Source organism: Rhinoraja longicauda, chromosome 2, assembly GCF_053455715.1.
Source record: "Rhinoraja longicauda isolate Sanriku21f chromosome 2, sRhiLon1.1, whole genome shotgun sequence".
NCBI lineage: Eukaryota > Metazoa > Chordata > Chondrichthyes > Rajiformes > Arhynchobatidae > Rhinoraja > Rhinoraja longicauda.
The window spans coordinates 59,258,962-59,276,992 of record NC_135954.1 but is presented as its reverse complement, the minus strand read 5'-3'; the positions used below and the strand labels follow the sequence as shown (position 1 = coordinate 59,276,992).

The window sequence follows — 18,031 nt, the reverse complement described above, 5'->3', positions numbered from 1 at the left end:
GGGGTCCCCCATAATGTTGCTGGCTCTGGATCTGCACCTCCTGATGTATAGGTCCCGCAGGGGGGCGAGTGTAGTTCCCATAGTGCGTTCAGCCGAACGCACTACTCTCCGCAGAGCCTTCCTGTCCTGGGCAGAGCTATTCCCAAACCAGATTGTGATGTTTCCGGACAAGATGCTTTCTACAGCCCCAGAGTAGAAGCACTGAAGGATCTGAATTTCCTCAACTGTCTGAGGTGGTAAAGACGCTGCCTTGCCTTACTCACCAGTGCGGCAATGTGTGTTGTCCATATCAGATCCTCTTTGATGTGGACTCCCAGGTATTTAGAGCTGCTCACCCTATCCACAGTAATCCCATTTATCTCCAGTGGCGTGTACGTCCTCGGATGTTGAGCCCTTCTAAAGTCTACAATCAGTTCCTTAGTTTTTATATATATAAAAATGTTCCACCAAATCAATAGCATTTAATGTGCTTCTCACAATACCAGCTCTCTGTTGTTTCTTATGCGTTTCCATTCCAGAAGGATACATTCATTTGCTCTGCTCCATACAATTACCACACCTCCACCCGTGTCAATGATATTGCACAAGACTAGCCTGGTATGACAGCTACTCTAATTTTCCCTGTTTGTGGACAGCAATCTTGGTGCCGGTGTACTGTGCAGACAGAGCAGGGTGCAGAAATTTTGAAATTCATTACTCAATGCCACAACACAATTTTATCGTCCTCCATAGAATATAATGCTAATTTGCACAGAAATATAGGGGATTATGCAATTTGTCACATTCATATTTGGAAACGATATTTATGCACTCAATGTGCAAAAAGTAGAGAGATTCCTTTTGTACAAGCATGATTGTTCACAGATTCTGGTGTAACATCTGTCAAATTGTGGCACTCTTGCTGAATGCAAATGCTGATTATCTTATGTTAGTTTCCAAGCAACCTACTTGTGGCCAAAGCAACAACATCACCCGAAACAAGTAAAATATGCTCAATACAAAAATCAAGATGAAATATAATGCAATCACTCCATAGAAATTAAAGCATTATACTTTGCCAAAGGAACCTAAAGCAGCAAGGCCAAAGTTATTCTACTCATGCAAGATTTTTCGATGATTTTGATATTATCAAAAGGATAAAAGCCATTGACTTGCAATAGTGATTTCACCTTTACATCTGATTTCCAAAGACGGTGATCACATTTGAAATTGCTGAATAATGTTTTCTCTTAAGTGATTCATTTGCTGTAAAACTGATTCTGTCCATAGTCATAGAGTGACACTGTGTGGAAACAGGACCTTCGGCCCAACTCGCCCAACAATGTCCCAGCTATCCTAGTCCCACTTGCCTGTGCTTGGTCCATATCCCTCCAAACCTGGCCTACCCGTGTACCTGTCTAACTGTATCTTAAACGATGGGATAGTCCCAGCCTCAACTACCTTCTCTGGCAACTTGTTCCATACACCCACCATCCTTTGTGTGAGAAAGTTACCCCTCGGATTCCTATTAAATCTTTTCCCCTTCACCTTGAACCTATGTCTTCTGGTTCTCGATTCCCCTACTCTGGGCAAAAGACTCTGTGCATCTACCCAATCTATTTCTCTCATGATTTTGAATACCTCTATAAGATCTCCCCTCATCCTCCTGCACTCAATGAAATAGAGACCCAGCCTACTCAATCTCTCCCTGTAGCTCACACCCTCTAGTCCTGGCAACATCCTCGTAAATCTTTTCTGAACCCTTTCATGCTTGACAATATCTTTCCTATAACATGGTGCCCAGAACTGAACATAATATTCTAAATGCAGTCTCACCAATGTCTTCTCCAACTGCAACATGACGTCCCAACTTCTATGCTCAATACTCTGACTGACAAAGGCCAAAATGCCAAAAGCCTTTTTGACCACCTTATCTACCTGCAACTCGACCTTCAAGGAACCATGCACCTGTACTCCTAGATCCCTCTGCTCTACAACACTACCCAGAGGCCTACCATTTACTGTGTAGGTCCTGCCCTTGTTTGACGTCCCAATGTTCATACTCATGGGGTGTAAACTACCCAAGCAAAATATGAGGTGCTGTTCCTCCAATTTGCGCTGGGCCTCAGTCTGACAATGGGGGAGGCCCAGGATAGAAAGGTCAGATTGGGAATGGGGAATTGAAGTGTTGAGCTACCGGGAAATCAAGTAGGTTAACACGGACTGAGCAGAGGTGTTCAATGAAACGATCGCCGGGCCTGCGCTTGTTCTCACCGATGTAGAGAAGTTGACACCTGGAACAGCGGATACAGTAGATGAGGTTGGAGGTGCAAGTGAATATCTGCCTCACCTGGAAAGACTGTTGGGGACCTTGGATGGAGTCGAGGGGGGAAGGTAAAGGGACAGGTGTTGCATCTCCTGCGGTTGCAGGGGAAAGTACCTGGGGAGGGGTGGTTCGGGTGGGAAGGGACGAGTTGACCGGGGAGTTGCGGAGGGAACGGTCTCTGTGGAAAGCAGAAAGAGGTGGAGATGGGAAGATGCGGCCAGTAGTGGGATCCCGTTGGCGGTGGCGAAAATGTTGGAGGATTATATGCTGTATGTGACGGCAGATGGTGTGGAAGGTGAGGATCAAGGGGACTCTGTTCTTGTTACGAATGGGGAGAGGGGGAGCAAGACCGGAACTGCGGAATATCGAGGAGACCCGAGTGAGAGCCTCATCTATAATGGAAGAGGGGAACCCCAGTTTCCTAAAGAACGAGTACATATCCGATGCTCTGGTATGGAAAACCTCATCCTGGGCGCAGATGCGGCGTAGACGGAGGAATTTCTTTCCTACACAACATTTGCCACCCTCCAGTCTCCGGCACCTCTCCTGTATTCAAGGTCGACTCGTAAAGTTCAACGAGGGCTCCAGCAATTTCCTCTCTAGTTTCCCCGCAATGTCCTCGGATATAACTGATCAGGCCCTGGAGATTTGTCTACCTTCAAACACGACAGTACCTTCAGTACTTCAATGGTAACCCTGATTGCTCTCGACACTTCCAGTGACTGCTCCAATTTCCTCCGTCCTACTGTCTTTCTCCACGGTAAATACAGAGGAGAAATACTCATTTAGGACCTTGCCCATCTCCTGTTGCTCCACACAGAGGTGACCGCTTTGATTCCCGAGAGGTCCCACTCTCTCTCTAGTTACCCTTTTCCCCCTTGTGTATTTATAAAATCTTTAGGGATTGTCCTTAATGGTACCTGTCAGAGCTATCCCCTGGCTCCTTTTTGCCCTTCTGATTTCCTTTTTTAGTTTACTCCTTAGTTCCCAAAACTCCTCCAGGGATGCACTTGATCCCAGCTGCTTATACGTGTCCCATGAATCCTTCTTGTTTTTGACGAATGTCTCAATTTCCCTCGACAGCCAAGCTTCCTTACGTTTACCTGCTTTACCCTTCACCCTAATGGGGATGTACACATCCCTAGCTTTCTTCAGTACACTTTTAAAACATCCCACCTGGCCGATGTTCCTTTCCCCTCAAATAACCTGCTTGTCAACTTGAGCGAGACCTTCTCTCAGACCCTCAAAGTTGGCCTTACCCCAGTTGAGCATTTTAACACGTGGACCCTCTCCATCCCAATCCATAACTATTTTAAACGTAATCGAATTGTGGTCACTGGTCCCAAAAGGCTCATTCACACACACTTCATTAACTTGCCCTTCCCAATTTCCCAATACTAGATCCAGCATTGCCTTCTAACGTGTGGCGGCCTCCACATACTGCTTAAGAAAATTCTCCTGAACAAATTTGAAGAATTGCACCCCATCTTCACTAAGGAAGACACAAACAATCTCCCAGATGTACTAGAGGACAGAGGATCTAGGAGGGTAGAGGAACTGAAAAAAAATTGCATTAGGCGAGAAATAGTATTGGGTAGACTGATGGGACTGAAGGTTGATAAATCCCCAGCGCCTGATGGCCTGCATCCCAGGGCACTCAGGGAGGTGGCTCTAGAAATAGTGGACGCATTGGTGATCATTTTCCAATGTTCACTAGATTCAGGATCAGTTCCTGTGGATTGGAGGATAGCTAATTTAATCCTACTTTTCAAGAAAGGAGCGAGAGAGAGAAAATGGGGAATTACAGACCAGTTAGCCTGACTTCGGTGGTGGGGAAATGCTGAAGTCAATTATTAAAGAGGTAATAACGGTGCATTTGGATAGCAGTAAAAGGATAAGTCCAAGTCAGCATGGATTTATGAAAGGGAAATCATGATTGACTAATCTTCTGGAATTTTTTGAGGATGTGACAAGTAAAATGGATGAAGGGGAGCCAGTGGATGTAGTGTATCTAGACTTTCAGAAAGCCTTTGATAAGGTCCCACACGGGAGAATGGTGAGCAAAATTAGAGCACATGGTATTGGGGGTAAGGTGTTGACATGGATAGAGAATTGGTTGGCAGACAGGAAGCAAAGAGTAGGAGTAAACGGGTCCTTTTCAGAATGGCAGGCAGTGGCGAGTGGAGTGCCGCAAGGCTCGGTGTTGGGGCCACAACTATTTACCATATATATTAATGATTTGGATGAAGGAATTAGAAGTAACACTAGCAAGTTTGCAGATGACACAAAGTTGGGTGGCAGTGTGAACTGCGAAGAGGATGTTAGGAGGTTGCAGGGTGACCTGGACAGGTTGAGTGAGTGGGCAGATGCGTGGCAGATGCAGTATATAATATAGATAAATGTGAGGTTATCCACATTGGCGGCAAAAACAAGGAGGCAGATTATTATCTCAATGGTGTCAGGTTAGGTAAGGGGGAAGTGCAACGTGACCTGGGTGTCGTTGTACACCAGTTACTGAAAGTTGGCGTGCAGGTACAGCAGGCAGTGAAGAAAGCTGATGGCATCTTGGCCTTCAAACCGAGAGGATTTCAGTTTTGGAGTAAAGAGGTTCTTTGGCAATTGTATAGGGCCCTGGTAAGACCACATCTGGAGTATTGTGTACAGTTTTGGTCTCCGAATTTGAGGAAGGACATCCTTGTAATTGAGGCAGCGTAGGTTCACGAGATTGATCCCTGGGATGGCGGGACTGTCATATGAGGAAAGATTGAGAAGACTAGGCTTGTATTCACTGGAATTTAGGATGAAAGGGGATCTTATAGAGACATATAAAATAATAAAAGGACTGGACAAGCTAAATGCAGGGAAAATGTTCCCAATGTTGGGCGAGTCCAGAACCAGGGGCCACAGTCTTAGAATAAAGGGGAAGCCATTTAAAATAGAGGTGAGAAGGAACTTTTTTACCTTGGGAGTTGTGAATTTGTGGAATTCTCTGCCATAGAGGGCAGTGGAGGCCAAATCACTGGATGGATTTAAGAGCGAGTTAGCTAGAGCTCTAGGGGCTAGTGGAATCAAGGGATATGGGGAGAAGGCAGGCACAGGTTACTGATTGTGGATGATCAGCCATGATCACAATGAATGGCGGCGCTGGCTCAAAGGGCCGAACGGCCTCCTCCTGCACCTATTTTCCATGTTTCTATCCAAACCCTTCACGCTATGATTTTCCCAATTTATATTGGGAAAGTTAAAATCTCCTACTACAACAACCTTACTTGACCTGTAGCTGTCTGCAATCTCCTGTCACATTTGTTCTAATTCCCATTGACTATTCGGGGGTCTGTAGTACACCCCCAACAAGGTGATCATCCTTTTCTTGTTCCTCAGATCCATTCATTTGGCCCCACTAGATGAACCATCTATAATGTCACCTCCGAACACAGCAGTGACATCCTCCTTAACCAACAATGCAACCCCCCCTCCTCTTTTTCCCTCACCCCTGTACCCCAGAACATTGAGCTGCCAGTCCTGCGTGTCCCTTAACCAGGTTTCAGTCATGGCTACAACGTCCCATGTACAAATAAAATTGAACATATATCTTTTCAAACCACTTGCAACGAAAAAAGTATTAATCACATACAAAATTCATCGCGCAAATTTGCCCAAGATAATTATTATGTTATTTTGAGTTACAAACCTCTGGAAAAATATGGAACATTTAAGGCTTTGCATTTAATACAAATAATTGACTTTTGGATTAATTATTGCTCCTCCCCAATTCTCTTGGGTTGGCCACAATCTAGACATGATGATGGATCATTAGCTTGAAATATAAACTAATTCTGCCATGACAGATGCCACCTGCTCGGTTGCTTAGTTAAAGCAAAAAATGACATTTTCGCATTTAAAATCAGTTTATTACCCATTTATATTACAACAACCTCATTTACAACCTCTATTCTTGGTTCAAACACAAAAATATCAGATTTACTGCGTTTAACTGCAAAATTGAATTTGAACTCAACCCAGTCTGTACATAACGATCACCTTACATACTGATCAAACCAGTTGGCACTATCACTGAGGCCTCAGGCAAAAATCAAAAGAACATTCTGTTTAAGTTTATAAAAATAGGATGCAAGATAAATGTTTCAGCTCATCAATCTGAAAACACATTGTACACAAATTGATCTTTGATGCAGTCGCAGAAAGTATCCACTATTTAAAGTATTTAATGCACAACACAGATGAAGAGTTATGCTGGCCATTATTTCCCCGTATTGAAAGGCTGTGTTCAGATTTCAGAAGACTACAACAATGGAAGACGGTGGAATTTGGCAAAGGATAGCGAAGTCCTGCGGTTAAATGTGAGTACAGTACCTGGACAATTTGATGGCAAAATATGCATCATCATAACAAATAAGATGGCACCAAATTCAATCTATTTTCCTACAGTAGCTAATAGGATTCATGAAAAATGCTGTTCTATCATTGAAAGATCTGCACATTATTTTAGAACTGCAATGATTATGTTCTTTATTTCTGTCTGCAAGAGTGTTACTGAATTGTAATGTTAATCAAATGCCTCCTTTAGGAGGTAGTAAGAGGTAAAGCATACACAACCAAAGTAGTTGGCTTTGCTGAAAATTTGCAAAACACGAGTAACATAATATGCTTAAAGTCAGTATCATGTCATAAGGCATGTTATGCTTGTTTTCAGCTGTCAGGGCATTGAGTATAAAGTTAAGAAGCCATGTTGCATCTTCATAAGACTTTGGTTGGGCTTTATTTGGAGGATTGTGTGCAGTTCTGGTTACCTCAGAAAAAAATTGCCAGAATGCTGCTTGCATTAAAGGATATTAGGTTTCACGAGAGGTTGAGCAAACTTGAACCGTTTTCTCTGGAGTGTCAGTGGCTGAGCGGAGACCTGGTAGAATTATATAAAATATGAGAAGCATGGATAGGACACAGTCAGAACCTTTTCCCCAGGGTGGAAATATCAAAGGCGAGAGGACAGTTTTATGGTAAGAGGCAAGGTTTAAAGGAGCTGTGCAGAGCAAGGGCAATTTTTTTGAAAACACAGAGAGTGCTTAGTGCATGGAATGCATTGGCAGTGGTGGAGGCAGATACAATAGCAGCATTTAAGGGGCATTTAGATCGGCATATGGATGTGTAAGGAATGGAGGGACATGATATGACTCATGTTCAGGCACAGGAGAAGAGATTAACTTGGCATCAAATTCAGCACGGACATTGTGGGCCATAGTGCATACTCCCTTGCGGTACCACTTTATGTTTTATAGCCAATGAAACGAATAAACCATGCATAGCATTTTAATTATATATCACCTTTGCCTTCTGAATATAACCAGATCACAGGAAGATACAAAAATTTAACAGTGAAAGCAATAATAAAAAAAATAATAATAATGCAAATAAAACAAGGACATAATTTGTTAAATCAGTAAAAGAACATTGCAATCACTTCAAGTAGCAGATTGAAATAGCCACTTACTAATGAAAAGTAAATTTAATCTTAAACAGGCTGCAAAATCTAGAGTAAGAAAATAACTGCAGATGCTGGTACAAATCGAAGGTATTTATTCACAAAATGCTGGAGTAACTCAGCAGGTCGGGCAGCATCTCAGGAGAGAAGGAATGGGTGACGTTTCGGGCCGAGACCCTTCTTCAGACTGATGTCAGGGGGGCAGGACAAAGGAAGGATATAGGTGGAGACAGGAAGATAGAGGGAGAACTGGGAAGGGGGAGGGGAAGAGAGGGACAGAGGAACTATCTAAAGTTGGAGAAGTCAATGTTCATACCACTGGTCTGCAAGCTGCCCAAGTGAAATATGAGGTGCTGTTCCTCCAATTTCCGGTGAGCCTCACTATGGCACTGGAAGAGGCCCATGACAGAAAGGTCAGACTGGGAGTGGGAGTTAAAGTGCTCAGCCACCGGGAGATCAGGTTGGTTAAGGCGAACTGAGCGAAGGTGTTGAGCAAAATGATCGCCGAACCTGCGTTTGGTTTCGCCGATGTAAAGAAGTTGATATCTAGAGCAACGGATGCAATAGATGAGGTTGGAGGAGGTGCAGGTGAACCTCTGTCTCTCTTGGAAAGACTGTTTGGGTCCTTGGATGGAGTTGAGGGGGGAGGTAAAGGGACAGGTGTTGCATCTCCTGCGGTTTCAGGGGAAAGTGCCTGGGGATGGGGTGGTTTGGGTAGGAAGGGACGAGTGGACCAGAGAGTTACGGAGGAAACGGTCTCTGCGGAACGCAGAAAGGGGAGGTGATGGGAAGATGTGGCCACTGGTGGGGTCCCGTTGTAGGTGACGAAAATGTTGGCGGATGATTTGTTGGATACGCTGGCAGGTGGGGTGGAAGGTGAGAACGAGGGGGATTCTGTCCTTGTTACGAATGGGGGGGGGGGGGGGAGCAAGAGCGGAGCTGCGGGATGTAAAAGAGACCCTAGTGAGAGCCTCATCTATAATGGACGAGGGGAAGCCCCGTTTCCTGAAGAATGAGGACATCTCTGATGCCGTAGTGTGAACACCTAATCCCAGGCGCAGATGCGGCGTAGACGGAGGAATTGGGAGTAGGGGATAGACTTTTTGCAGGAGACAGGGTGGGAAGAAGTGTAGGCCAGATAGCTGTTTATAGAGGTTGTCAGTCACTAGTCTGTCTCCTGTGATGTAATCTATTGCATCCGCTGCTCTAAATGTCAACTTTTTTACATCGGCGAAACCAAACGCAGGCTCGGTGATCGTTTCGCTCAACACCTGCGCTCGGTCCGCATTGACCAAACTGATCTCCCGGTGGCCGAGCACTTCAACTCCCCCTCCCATTCCCAGTCTGACCTTTCTGTCATGGGCCTCCTCCAGTGCCATAGTGAGGCCCACCGGAAATTGGAGGAACAGCACCTCATATTTCGCTTGGGCAGCTTGCAGCCCAGCGGTATGAACATTGACTTCTCCAACTTTAGATAGTTCCTCTGTCCCTCTTTTCCCCTCCACCTTCCCAGTTCTCCCTCTATCTTCCTGTCTCCACCTATATCCTTCCTTTGTCTCGCCCCCCTGACATCAGTCTGAAGAAGGGTCTCGACCCGAAACGTCATCCATTCCTTCACTCCTGAGATGCTGCCTGACCTGCTGAGTTACTCCAGCATTTTGTGCAAAATCTAGAGGTGACTTTAGATGGTGTTTTGCAATGTCATTATGGGCAGAACAGGAAAAATGGACAATCCTGTTATTAAAAAGAAAATTTCAATATAGCCTCGCATATATTTAGGCGGTCATGATATTTGAGTTCTCAAAACAGTAGGTTTTTTAAAGAAAAGTATTTTAGAGTAAAACTTTCAATCCAATACCAACTGAAAATATGAACGCAAGTTCAATACCAAATTCACTTTTGATTTGGTCATTCTAAACTTCAAGTAACTATCTCGAAGTTTGCCGATGAAACAAAGCTGTGTGGCAGTGTGAGCTGCGAGTAGGATTCTGTGAGGCTGCAGGGTGACTTGGAGAGGTTGGGTGAGTGGGCAGATGCACGGCAGATGCAGTATGAGGGGGATAAATGTGAGGTTATCCACTTTGGTGGCAAGAACAAGAAAGCAGATTATTATTTGAATGGTGCCAGATTAAGAAAAGGGGAGGTGCAACGAGACCTGGGTGGCCTTGTACATCAGTCACTGAAAGTATGAATGCAGGTGTAGCTGGCAGTGAAGAAAGCAAATGGCATGTTGGCCTTCATAGCGAGAGGAGTTGAGTATAGGAGCAAGGAGGTCCTTCTGCAGTTGTACAAGGCCACACCTGGAGGAGTTATGGTCTCCTAATTTGAAGAAGGGACTTCTTGCTATTGAGGGAGTGCAGCGTAGGCTCACCAGGTTAAATCCCAGGATGGCGGGATTGACATATGATGAGAGAATGGGTCGACTGGGCTTGTATTCACTGGAATTTAGAAGGATGAGATGGGAACATATAAAATTCTTAAGGGATTGGACAGGCTAGATGCAGGAGAAATGTTGGGGAGTCCAGGACTAGGGGTCACAGTTTAAGAATAAGGGGTAGGCCATTTAGGACGGAAGCGAGGAGAAACTTTTTCTCTCAGAGTTGTAAATCTGTAGAATTCTCTGCCACAGAAGGCAGTGGAGACCAATTCACTGGATGTTTTCAAGAGAGAGTTAGATATAGCTCTTAGGGCTAATGGAATCAAGGGATATGGAGAAAAAGCAGGAACGAGGTACTGATTTTGGATGATCAGCCATGATCATATTGAATGGGTCAAAGGGCCGACTCCTGCACCTATTTTCTATTATGTTTAAACCATGTACGTCAGCATATATTTCTAATATATTGCTTCACTAACTGGTCAAGCTACTTTTGCACCTGGTATTAATTCAGCCTATGATATGCATTTGGGCACCAGGATAGGTATTTAGAGAAACAATAATGCTGTTCTTCAATCACAGTAGTGGCATTCATCCTTGAACCAGTCCTCATTTTGTTCTAAAAATCAAGACATTATAAACCTCCGCCACATTTGGAACTGATTTACCATCTCTACCCAAAAAATGCTTTAAAAAGAACGCATTCAATTTCTCTGTTCCTTTCACTCAATTCCTCATTCACTATAGACAGTAAAATTTAAGCATTTCTCCAGTCACACTTTACAACTTTAAACGATTCTGCCACTACAGACAAAATTGTTGCAATATGAAGCATAGGTATGTCTCCAGTGACTCTTAGAAACATCTAGATTTACCATAGAAAGCATACTGAAGGGTCCAAACCGAAAACGTCACCCGTCATGCTCTCCAGTGATGCTGCCTGACCGCTGAGTTACGACAGCACTTTGTGTCCTTTTGTGTAAACCGTCATCTGCAGTTCCTTGGTTTGGGAACAGCTCTCTCCAAGACCGCAAGAAATTGCAGATTGTTGTAGATGCAGCCCAATCCATCACACAAACTCGACTTCCCACCAGTGACTCCATCTACACTTCACACTGCCTTGGAAAAGCAGCCAACATGATCAGAGTTGGTCATTCCTTCTCCCTACTGTCTAGAAGGTGGTACGGAAGCTTGAAAGCATGCTTTACCAGACAGGCCGATCTTATTATAATGGACTTTAGCAAAGCCTTCGACACCATTCTCCACCGCAGGTTGATGGCTAAGCTTCACCAAGTTGGCATCCGAAATAACATCTACTCCTGGATTGATTAATTCCTCACCAAACGAAATCAAAAGGTTGTAGTAGTGAGTCATCACACCAATCTCCAGTTGAGTCCGGCGTGCCACAAGGAACGATGTTGGGACCCTTGCTGTTCTTGATCTACATCAACGATCTGCCTGACAACCTGTCTTCGAGAGTGAGACTCTTTGCAGACGACTGTATTGTGTATCGAGAGATCAAAGCTGCTAAAGATGCCAAGATTCTTCAAAATGACACAAACTATCTTTCTGTCATGGGCCTCTTCCAGTGCCATAGTGAGGCCCACCGGAAATTGGAGGAACAGCACCTCATATTTCGCCTGGGCAGCTTGCAGCCCAGCGGTATGAACATTGACTTCTCCAACTTTAGATAGTTCCTCTGTCTCTCTCTTCCCCTCCCCCTTCCCAGATCTCCCACTGTCTTCCTGGCTCCACGTATATCCTTCCTTTGTCCCGCCCCCCTGACATCAGTCTGAAGAAGGGTCTCGACCCGAAACGTCACCCATTCCTTCTCTCCTGAGATGCTGCCTGACCTGCTGAGTTACTCCAGCATTTTGTGAATAAACTATATTTGCAATTGGGAAACCATTTGGCAAATGGGTTTCAATTACACCAAATGCTGTTCCATGAGAGTTACTCATAAATTCAAAGCCGATCATAAACCAGTACAAGATGGGAGACAACCTGCTTAAAGAAGTTGATCACCACCCATACCTGGGAGTGGAACTCACATCTGGCCGAGCTTGGAACATTCACATGAACCAGATTGCCACAAAAGCAAACAGAACTTTGGGCCTTCTCCAGAGAAATGTATCCGGTTGTGACAAACCAACAAAGGAGGTAGCGTACAAAACACTTGTCCGCCCACTGTTGGAATATTGCCAGACAATATGGGACCCTCACCAGAAAAATAACATTGACACCCTTGACAAGGTTCAGAGGCGTGCAGCACGGTTTGTTTGTGACGACTACTCAAGACAGTCAAGCGTCTCCGATATGTTAAATCGCCTTGGCTGGAAGTCGTTGGAGTCAAGATGCACCAAAGCCCGCTTATGTACTGTCTACAAAGACACTCAAGGCATCATCCCCAGTAACATATCTCACTTCATACAATCCAATACCTTGGAATTTACAAGACAGTCGTCAGGTCACTTCATTTATACTAGAATTAGAGCAAACAAAAATAGCTACCTATAGTCACCACCAAATGTGCACCAACCTTGTCACTCTTCAAGTCACAGCTCGACAAGTTGGACATGGATCATCTCACCAAACTTGCCCACATAAAAATCTAAATAACCCTTTTGCAACCAGTACACATGCGAGCAAAACCTGCATGAGATAGCCCAGCTGTTGGCGGTTGTACAGTAGAAAGTAGAAAAAAAGCAGAAGAGAAAAAGGAAGTTTCTTTCCCTCTGTTGTCAGTTTTCTTAATAGTCCTCCACAAGCTACAGTACAGTTCAATTTGCCTCTACCCTATTGGACTATCTATTGTACTTTAGTTTTATGTATATTTAATCTGTTTAGATAGCATGCAAAACAAAGATTTTCACGGTACCTCGGTACGCATGATTATAATAAACCTAAACCATGCAAACATTGTTTTCTGTTTCATTCCACTGCCAAGTCAAACTCAGAATTCACTGGAAAGGTATAATGCAAAATAATAATTCACAGGAACACAATTTGTAGTTCACATTCAGTTTTCATTTAATGAATAGACAAGGTGAATTTTCTGTCCTTTTTCAACAAAAGGACTATTTATTTTCATCACACCGATTAAATTACACTCAACCCTTATCTTAAGACAAAGGAACAAATTACAAACTTATCTCTAAAGTATTTTTCTTATGACTGTTCCAAAGTGTTTCACAGGAAATTAATTATCCTGAAATGCAATCATTTGCGCGATATGGACAAGTATGGTTACTTTGTGGTGTATAATTTCCCACAAACACGTGTGAAATAAGTTACCAGTTTTCTGTCGACCCAGCTGAGACATAAGTGATGGACAACACTAAGAAAGATCTTATTCCAAAAATAACTTGATCTGATATTCACAGCAAGTAGCACCTCGCTTCGGGATGCAATTGAGAAGATAGCACAGCAGACAGACAATTGAGAAGATAGCACAGCAGACAGACAATTTAGCACTCACTCAGTAGGTTCTCTAGCATTGGTCAGATTAACCAGACTATTTTCTGGATGTATCTTGATTGTGTAACCTCCTAGCCCAAATGAGAATAGCATCATTGAATTTGACACGGAGCATTAATTCATGATATATAAATCTATGGATCACTCAGACTGTATTACCTAGAAATTCTTCTGCATCGTCCTCATGATGTCACCTAGGTAGATGTCACCTAAATCTGTATCAACAAACTCATACCCCTCGTTCAAATCAAGGATATAGATTATCAGCAGTTGAGGCTCCAGCATCGTCCTACTTTTCAGTCTTCCACCCTGATAATTATCCTGTTTATTTCCAGTTTCTAATTTCTGCCGGTTAACTAATCAATCAATATGCTATATCTCCAATCTTACAAGCTCTAATATTGAGTAACTTCCAATCAGCAATGGCTGTCTTATCCAATTCCACTGTTTCCCTTTATAAATTTCATCTCCATTTATTTTGTTAAATTATCAGGGATCACACGATTTTCACATCATTCTCCAAGTGACCAAAGTTGGTAGAACTGGAATCTAGGATGGATAACGGATAGCTGAGGAAGAAAATGTAGTAAACATTTAAAAAATGGAAGGCAGACATCATATGTCCTGATGCAGTCCTGACCCAAAACGTCGACCAGCCCTTTCCCTCCACAATCACACGAGCGTCGTAAACAGGAATTGGACAAACACATTGCACTTGTCGAGCATTCAGATCACGTACGGGGAAAAAAATACAAATACCAACGAAGGCACACGTCTCTGTCTCTTGAAAACCTTTACAAAGAATGGAGTGGGCAAAATAAAGGTCTCACAACTGGTAATTCAGATGCAAATTCTATCACATATCAGTACTTTTATTTTACAATTCTCCAATTTCAAGAATGTCGTTTCCACGTTTCCCACCCGCCTTTCTTTAGATTACCATCTATCGTATTCCCACGTTTTCTCGCAACGGCTGCATCATCCCTCCATGGCTAACCAAAGGAGAAAAAGCGCCATTCTCTTCCCTGGTATCATGTCACTCCTGCAATCCCAGTCCTTTATCACACTCCTTTCACCATGCCAATACTCGATCTACCCGCAGTTCAGGCTATTCTGCTTTCAATGGAGTTTATTTCCGGGAACTGACCACCACCCCCTCCCTCCTCGCCGTCACTTACTGAGTTGGCCGGGGATGGGCGCCAGGTCCTTGGGGGGAGTGGACATTTGCCTCTCGAAGTTCCCCGGGTTGGAAAAGTAATCCCGCAGCCGGGGCAGCTCCCTGCCCGCCTCCTGCAGCTCGGTGTGAAACTCGAGCGCTGTCAGGATGAACTGATCCCGCAGCAGCTGAGCCGCGATGGTGTCGTGGGGGACGCGCTGCGCCTCCGCCGCCGCTTTCACCAGCCCCACGCCGCTTCCACAACCGTAACCCGACTCCGGCTGAGGCGACAGCAGCAGTGGAGGAGGAACGTGTTCGGAGGCTGCCGGGCCCGGTACGCCAGGGTCCTTGTTTCGCCCCATCTTTCTCTCCGATTCTTCATCCGAGTCGCTAAGGAACGGATTAACACTAGACGTCGCCATCTTGCTTCTCGTCTTCCTGGTTCAACCCTCGCGAGCGCTGTCCTCGCGTCAGCTTCGCCCCGCCCACTCCCGGTCAGCCCCGCCCACTTTCACATCAGCTGTTAGCCCCGCCCACTCTCGACCAGCCCCGCCCTCTCTCGCGTCAGTGCGGGCAGCCCCGCGCACTCTCGGCCAGCCCCACCCACTCCCGCGTCAGCACGGGCAGCCCCGCCCATTTCGCGTCAACTTGGGCAGCCCACTCCGCGTCAACAGACCGGCCCACTCTCGGTCAGCCCCGCCCACCGCGTCAGCTCGGTCAGCCCCGCCCACCCACGTGTCGATACCGTCAGCTCCGCCCATTTCCGCGTCACCCCGCCCACTCCTGCGTCAGCGTCAGCTCCCCTCCCTCCCCGTCAGCCCAGCCCCGCAAAGTTTGCGTCACCCTGCCCAGGCAACGTCCACTCCTGACGACCCAATCCCGCCCGCGTTAGCCCCGCCCCCTCGCGACAGACCCGCCCCCTCCAATTCGAAAGCCGATTGGACATCCGTTGTCAAGGGTGTCACTTGAGATCCAGCAGAGGCGACCATCAACGAGGTGAGCAATGATAACAGTATCTTTGGAGTTGACCATTCACCTCAGGGCAAGGGTGTGAATCTAACACGTCTGTTGTGGAAGAGCAACACAATTCCACAAACTCAACAGTTTTGCAACAATAGAGTGACGTGCCTCCGCCGTGTACAATTTGCAAACACATGTTTATGCATTGCAAATAAGGGGGTTTCAAAAGTATCTGATCATTGCAGCGTTGAGGAGACGCACATGCGCACTGATGGCGTTCCCTCTGTCATTGGGTCAAAGGAGCTCTGCGCAAGTGCAGTCAGGGCAGCTGCAGCTCTGAATTATTCTTTCTGGTGCATGGGAGAGTGTTGCTTCGAGGAGGAAGTGCACAAACACCAGGCATGTAACTTTACTTTCCCACCTCAGAGATTTGCATTGAGGCGAGAAGATGTTTATTCCCAAACAACTTGCGTGGTTCGAGTTCAGATCCCATACATAAATAGGTGTGCCAGCCATCAAAAGCTCTTCCATCTTTTGGAAGTATTGCAGGGAATTGGTTACAGTAAGTGGATCAAACTCTTCAACACTGTTTTGGATCAGAATTTGTTGCTTTGGTCAAGATAAATGAATAGATTTTATAATCCTTTTAGTATTAGAGTCATATTAAAATTATTAAACCATATTCAAGAAACTACAGTGCGAAAAATACGGTACTGGCAAAAGAGACACGGGTGATGGAATCGTTTTTGTTTTATGTATTGGGTTGTTGTGATCTGGAATCCACTTTCATTTTAATGGTAATAGAAACAGACTCAACAGTAAATTTTACCAAATCATTTAATGTTTAGGTTTATTATTGTCAAGTGCAGTGGTGCTGAGTTACAGTGAAAAACTATCTAAATGCCATCCAAACATATCAGATGTACTAGACATAAATAGAATCAAGTTACAGTCAAGTACAATAGAGAGAGCAAAGAAGAAGATACAGAGTGCAGAATAGTTCTCAGCGTCATAGTGCATCAGTTCCTTAGGCAAGGTCCAATGTCGTCAATGGGATAGAACTGAATCAGACAGTATCCTAGCTTATGGAAGGACCATAACCCTGATAACAGAAGGGAAGAGTCCAGAGTTCCTGAGTCTGGTGGTGCATTCTTTCAAGCTTCTGTGCCTTCTGTTGGATGGGAGTAAGAAGAAGAAGGAATGACCAGGGTAGGACAAGTCTTTGATTATGTTGTTGCTTTTCTGAGGCAGCATGAAACGTAGATGGAGTCAATGGTTGGAAGCTGATCGATTCAGTGTATAAAAGTATTGTCATTTCAGATCATGCTTTACCACTAGTTAATTATACCATTAGGACAGCTAGTAGAGGTCTTGTTGTGTGGCGATTAAGCCCTATGATGGTTACATGATAAAAAATTCCTCGAATTTGTTGGAAAAAATATTGATACTTATTTCCAAATGAATACAACTCAAACTTCAGCATCAACTAGATGGGAGGCATTTAAAGTCTATATTCGAGGGCAAATGATCAGTTATACAAGTAGCAGTTCAAATAAACAACATCAGAGTAAATAATATTGGGCGGCCCAGCTGTGAGGGCAGCCTCTTTTTGGTTTGAGCTTGAATCACCCCTACATTGGATAAGGATGGAAGCCACAGACTGGGCTACATCTGCAACTGTCTGCAATTTCTTGTGGTCCTGGGCAAAGCATTTTCCAAACCAAGCTGTGATGCAACCCGACAGTCTGCTTTCGATGGGTGCATCGGTAGAAGTATTTAAGAGTGAATGGAGACATGCCCAGTTTTTCTCGGGAAGTAGAGATGGTGGAGTGCCTTCTTGGCTGTTGCTTCAGTGTGGCTGGTCCATGATGGATCATTGGTAATTTAAAGTCTCAACTATTTAAGGTCTCAACTATTTCCACTTCTGCACTATTAACGCTGATTGGGGCATGTACTCCACCATGCTACCTGAAGTCAATAGTTAGCTTCTTCATCTTGCAGACATTGAGGGAGAGGTTATTGACCTGACACCATGTCAATAAGTTCTCTATCTCCTTCCTGTAATCTGTCTTGTCATTGTGTATGGTTTGGCCCACCACAGTGATGTCAACTGCTAACCTGCAGATGGAATTAGAGTGGAATTTATTTTCAGGACACCGGTGTTGCGAATTATTGTGGCGAAGGTGTTGTCACCTATCCTCACTAATTGAGGTCTGTGGGTGAGAAAGTCAAGAATCCAGTGGCAGACCGGGGAAC

The 18,031-nt window shown here is 44.7% G+C and overlaps 2 protein-coding genes across 8 annotated transcripts in view; one reads left to right on the top strand and one right to left on the bottom strand.

Annotated features, from left to right (window-relative positions):
- relch (RAB11 binding and LisH domain, coiled-coil and HEAT repeat containing) overlaps positions 1-15,250 on the bottom strand; it is a 118,986-nt gene extending 103,736 nt beyond the window's left edge. For all 5 annotated transcript variants that reach the window (XR_013548780.1, XM_078419588.1, XM_078419620.1 and 2 more), the window contains exon 1: positions 14,838-15,250. Coding sequence is in view for 4 of the 5 variants with exons in the window: in XM_078419588.1 (XP_078275714.1) it covers positions 14,838-15,237 (400 nt within the window). In the remaining variant the exon portion in view is untranslated. The remainder of the gene's footprint in view (positions 1-14,837) is intronic.
- An 889-nt stretch (positions 15,251-16,139) lies between these two features.
- The window catches only part of pign (phosphatidylinositol glycan anchor biosynthesis, class N), a 161,029-nt gene continuing 159,137 nt past the window's right edge, over positions 16,140-18,031 (top strand). For 2 of the 3 annotated variants that reach the window (XM_078419560.1, XM_078419549.1), the window contains exon 1: positions 16,143-16,337. The gene's annotated coding sequence lies outside the window, so the exon portion shown is untranslated. Of the gene's footprint in view, positions 16,338-18,031 lie in introns of all 3 variants that reach the window. The other variant, XM_078419540.1, reaches the window with a different exon arrangement.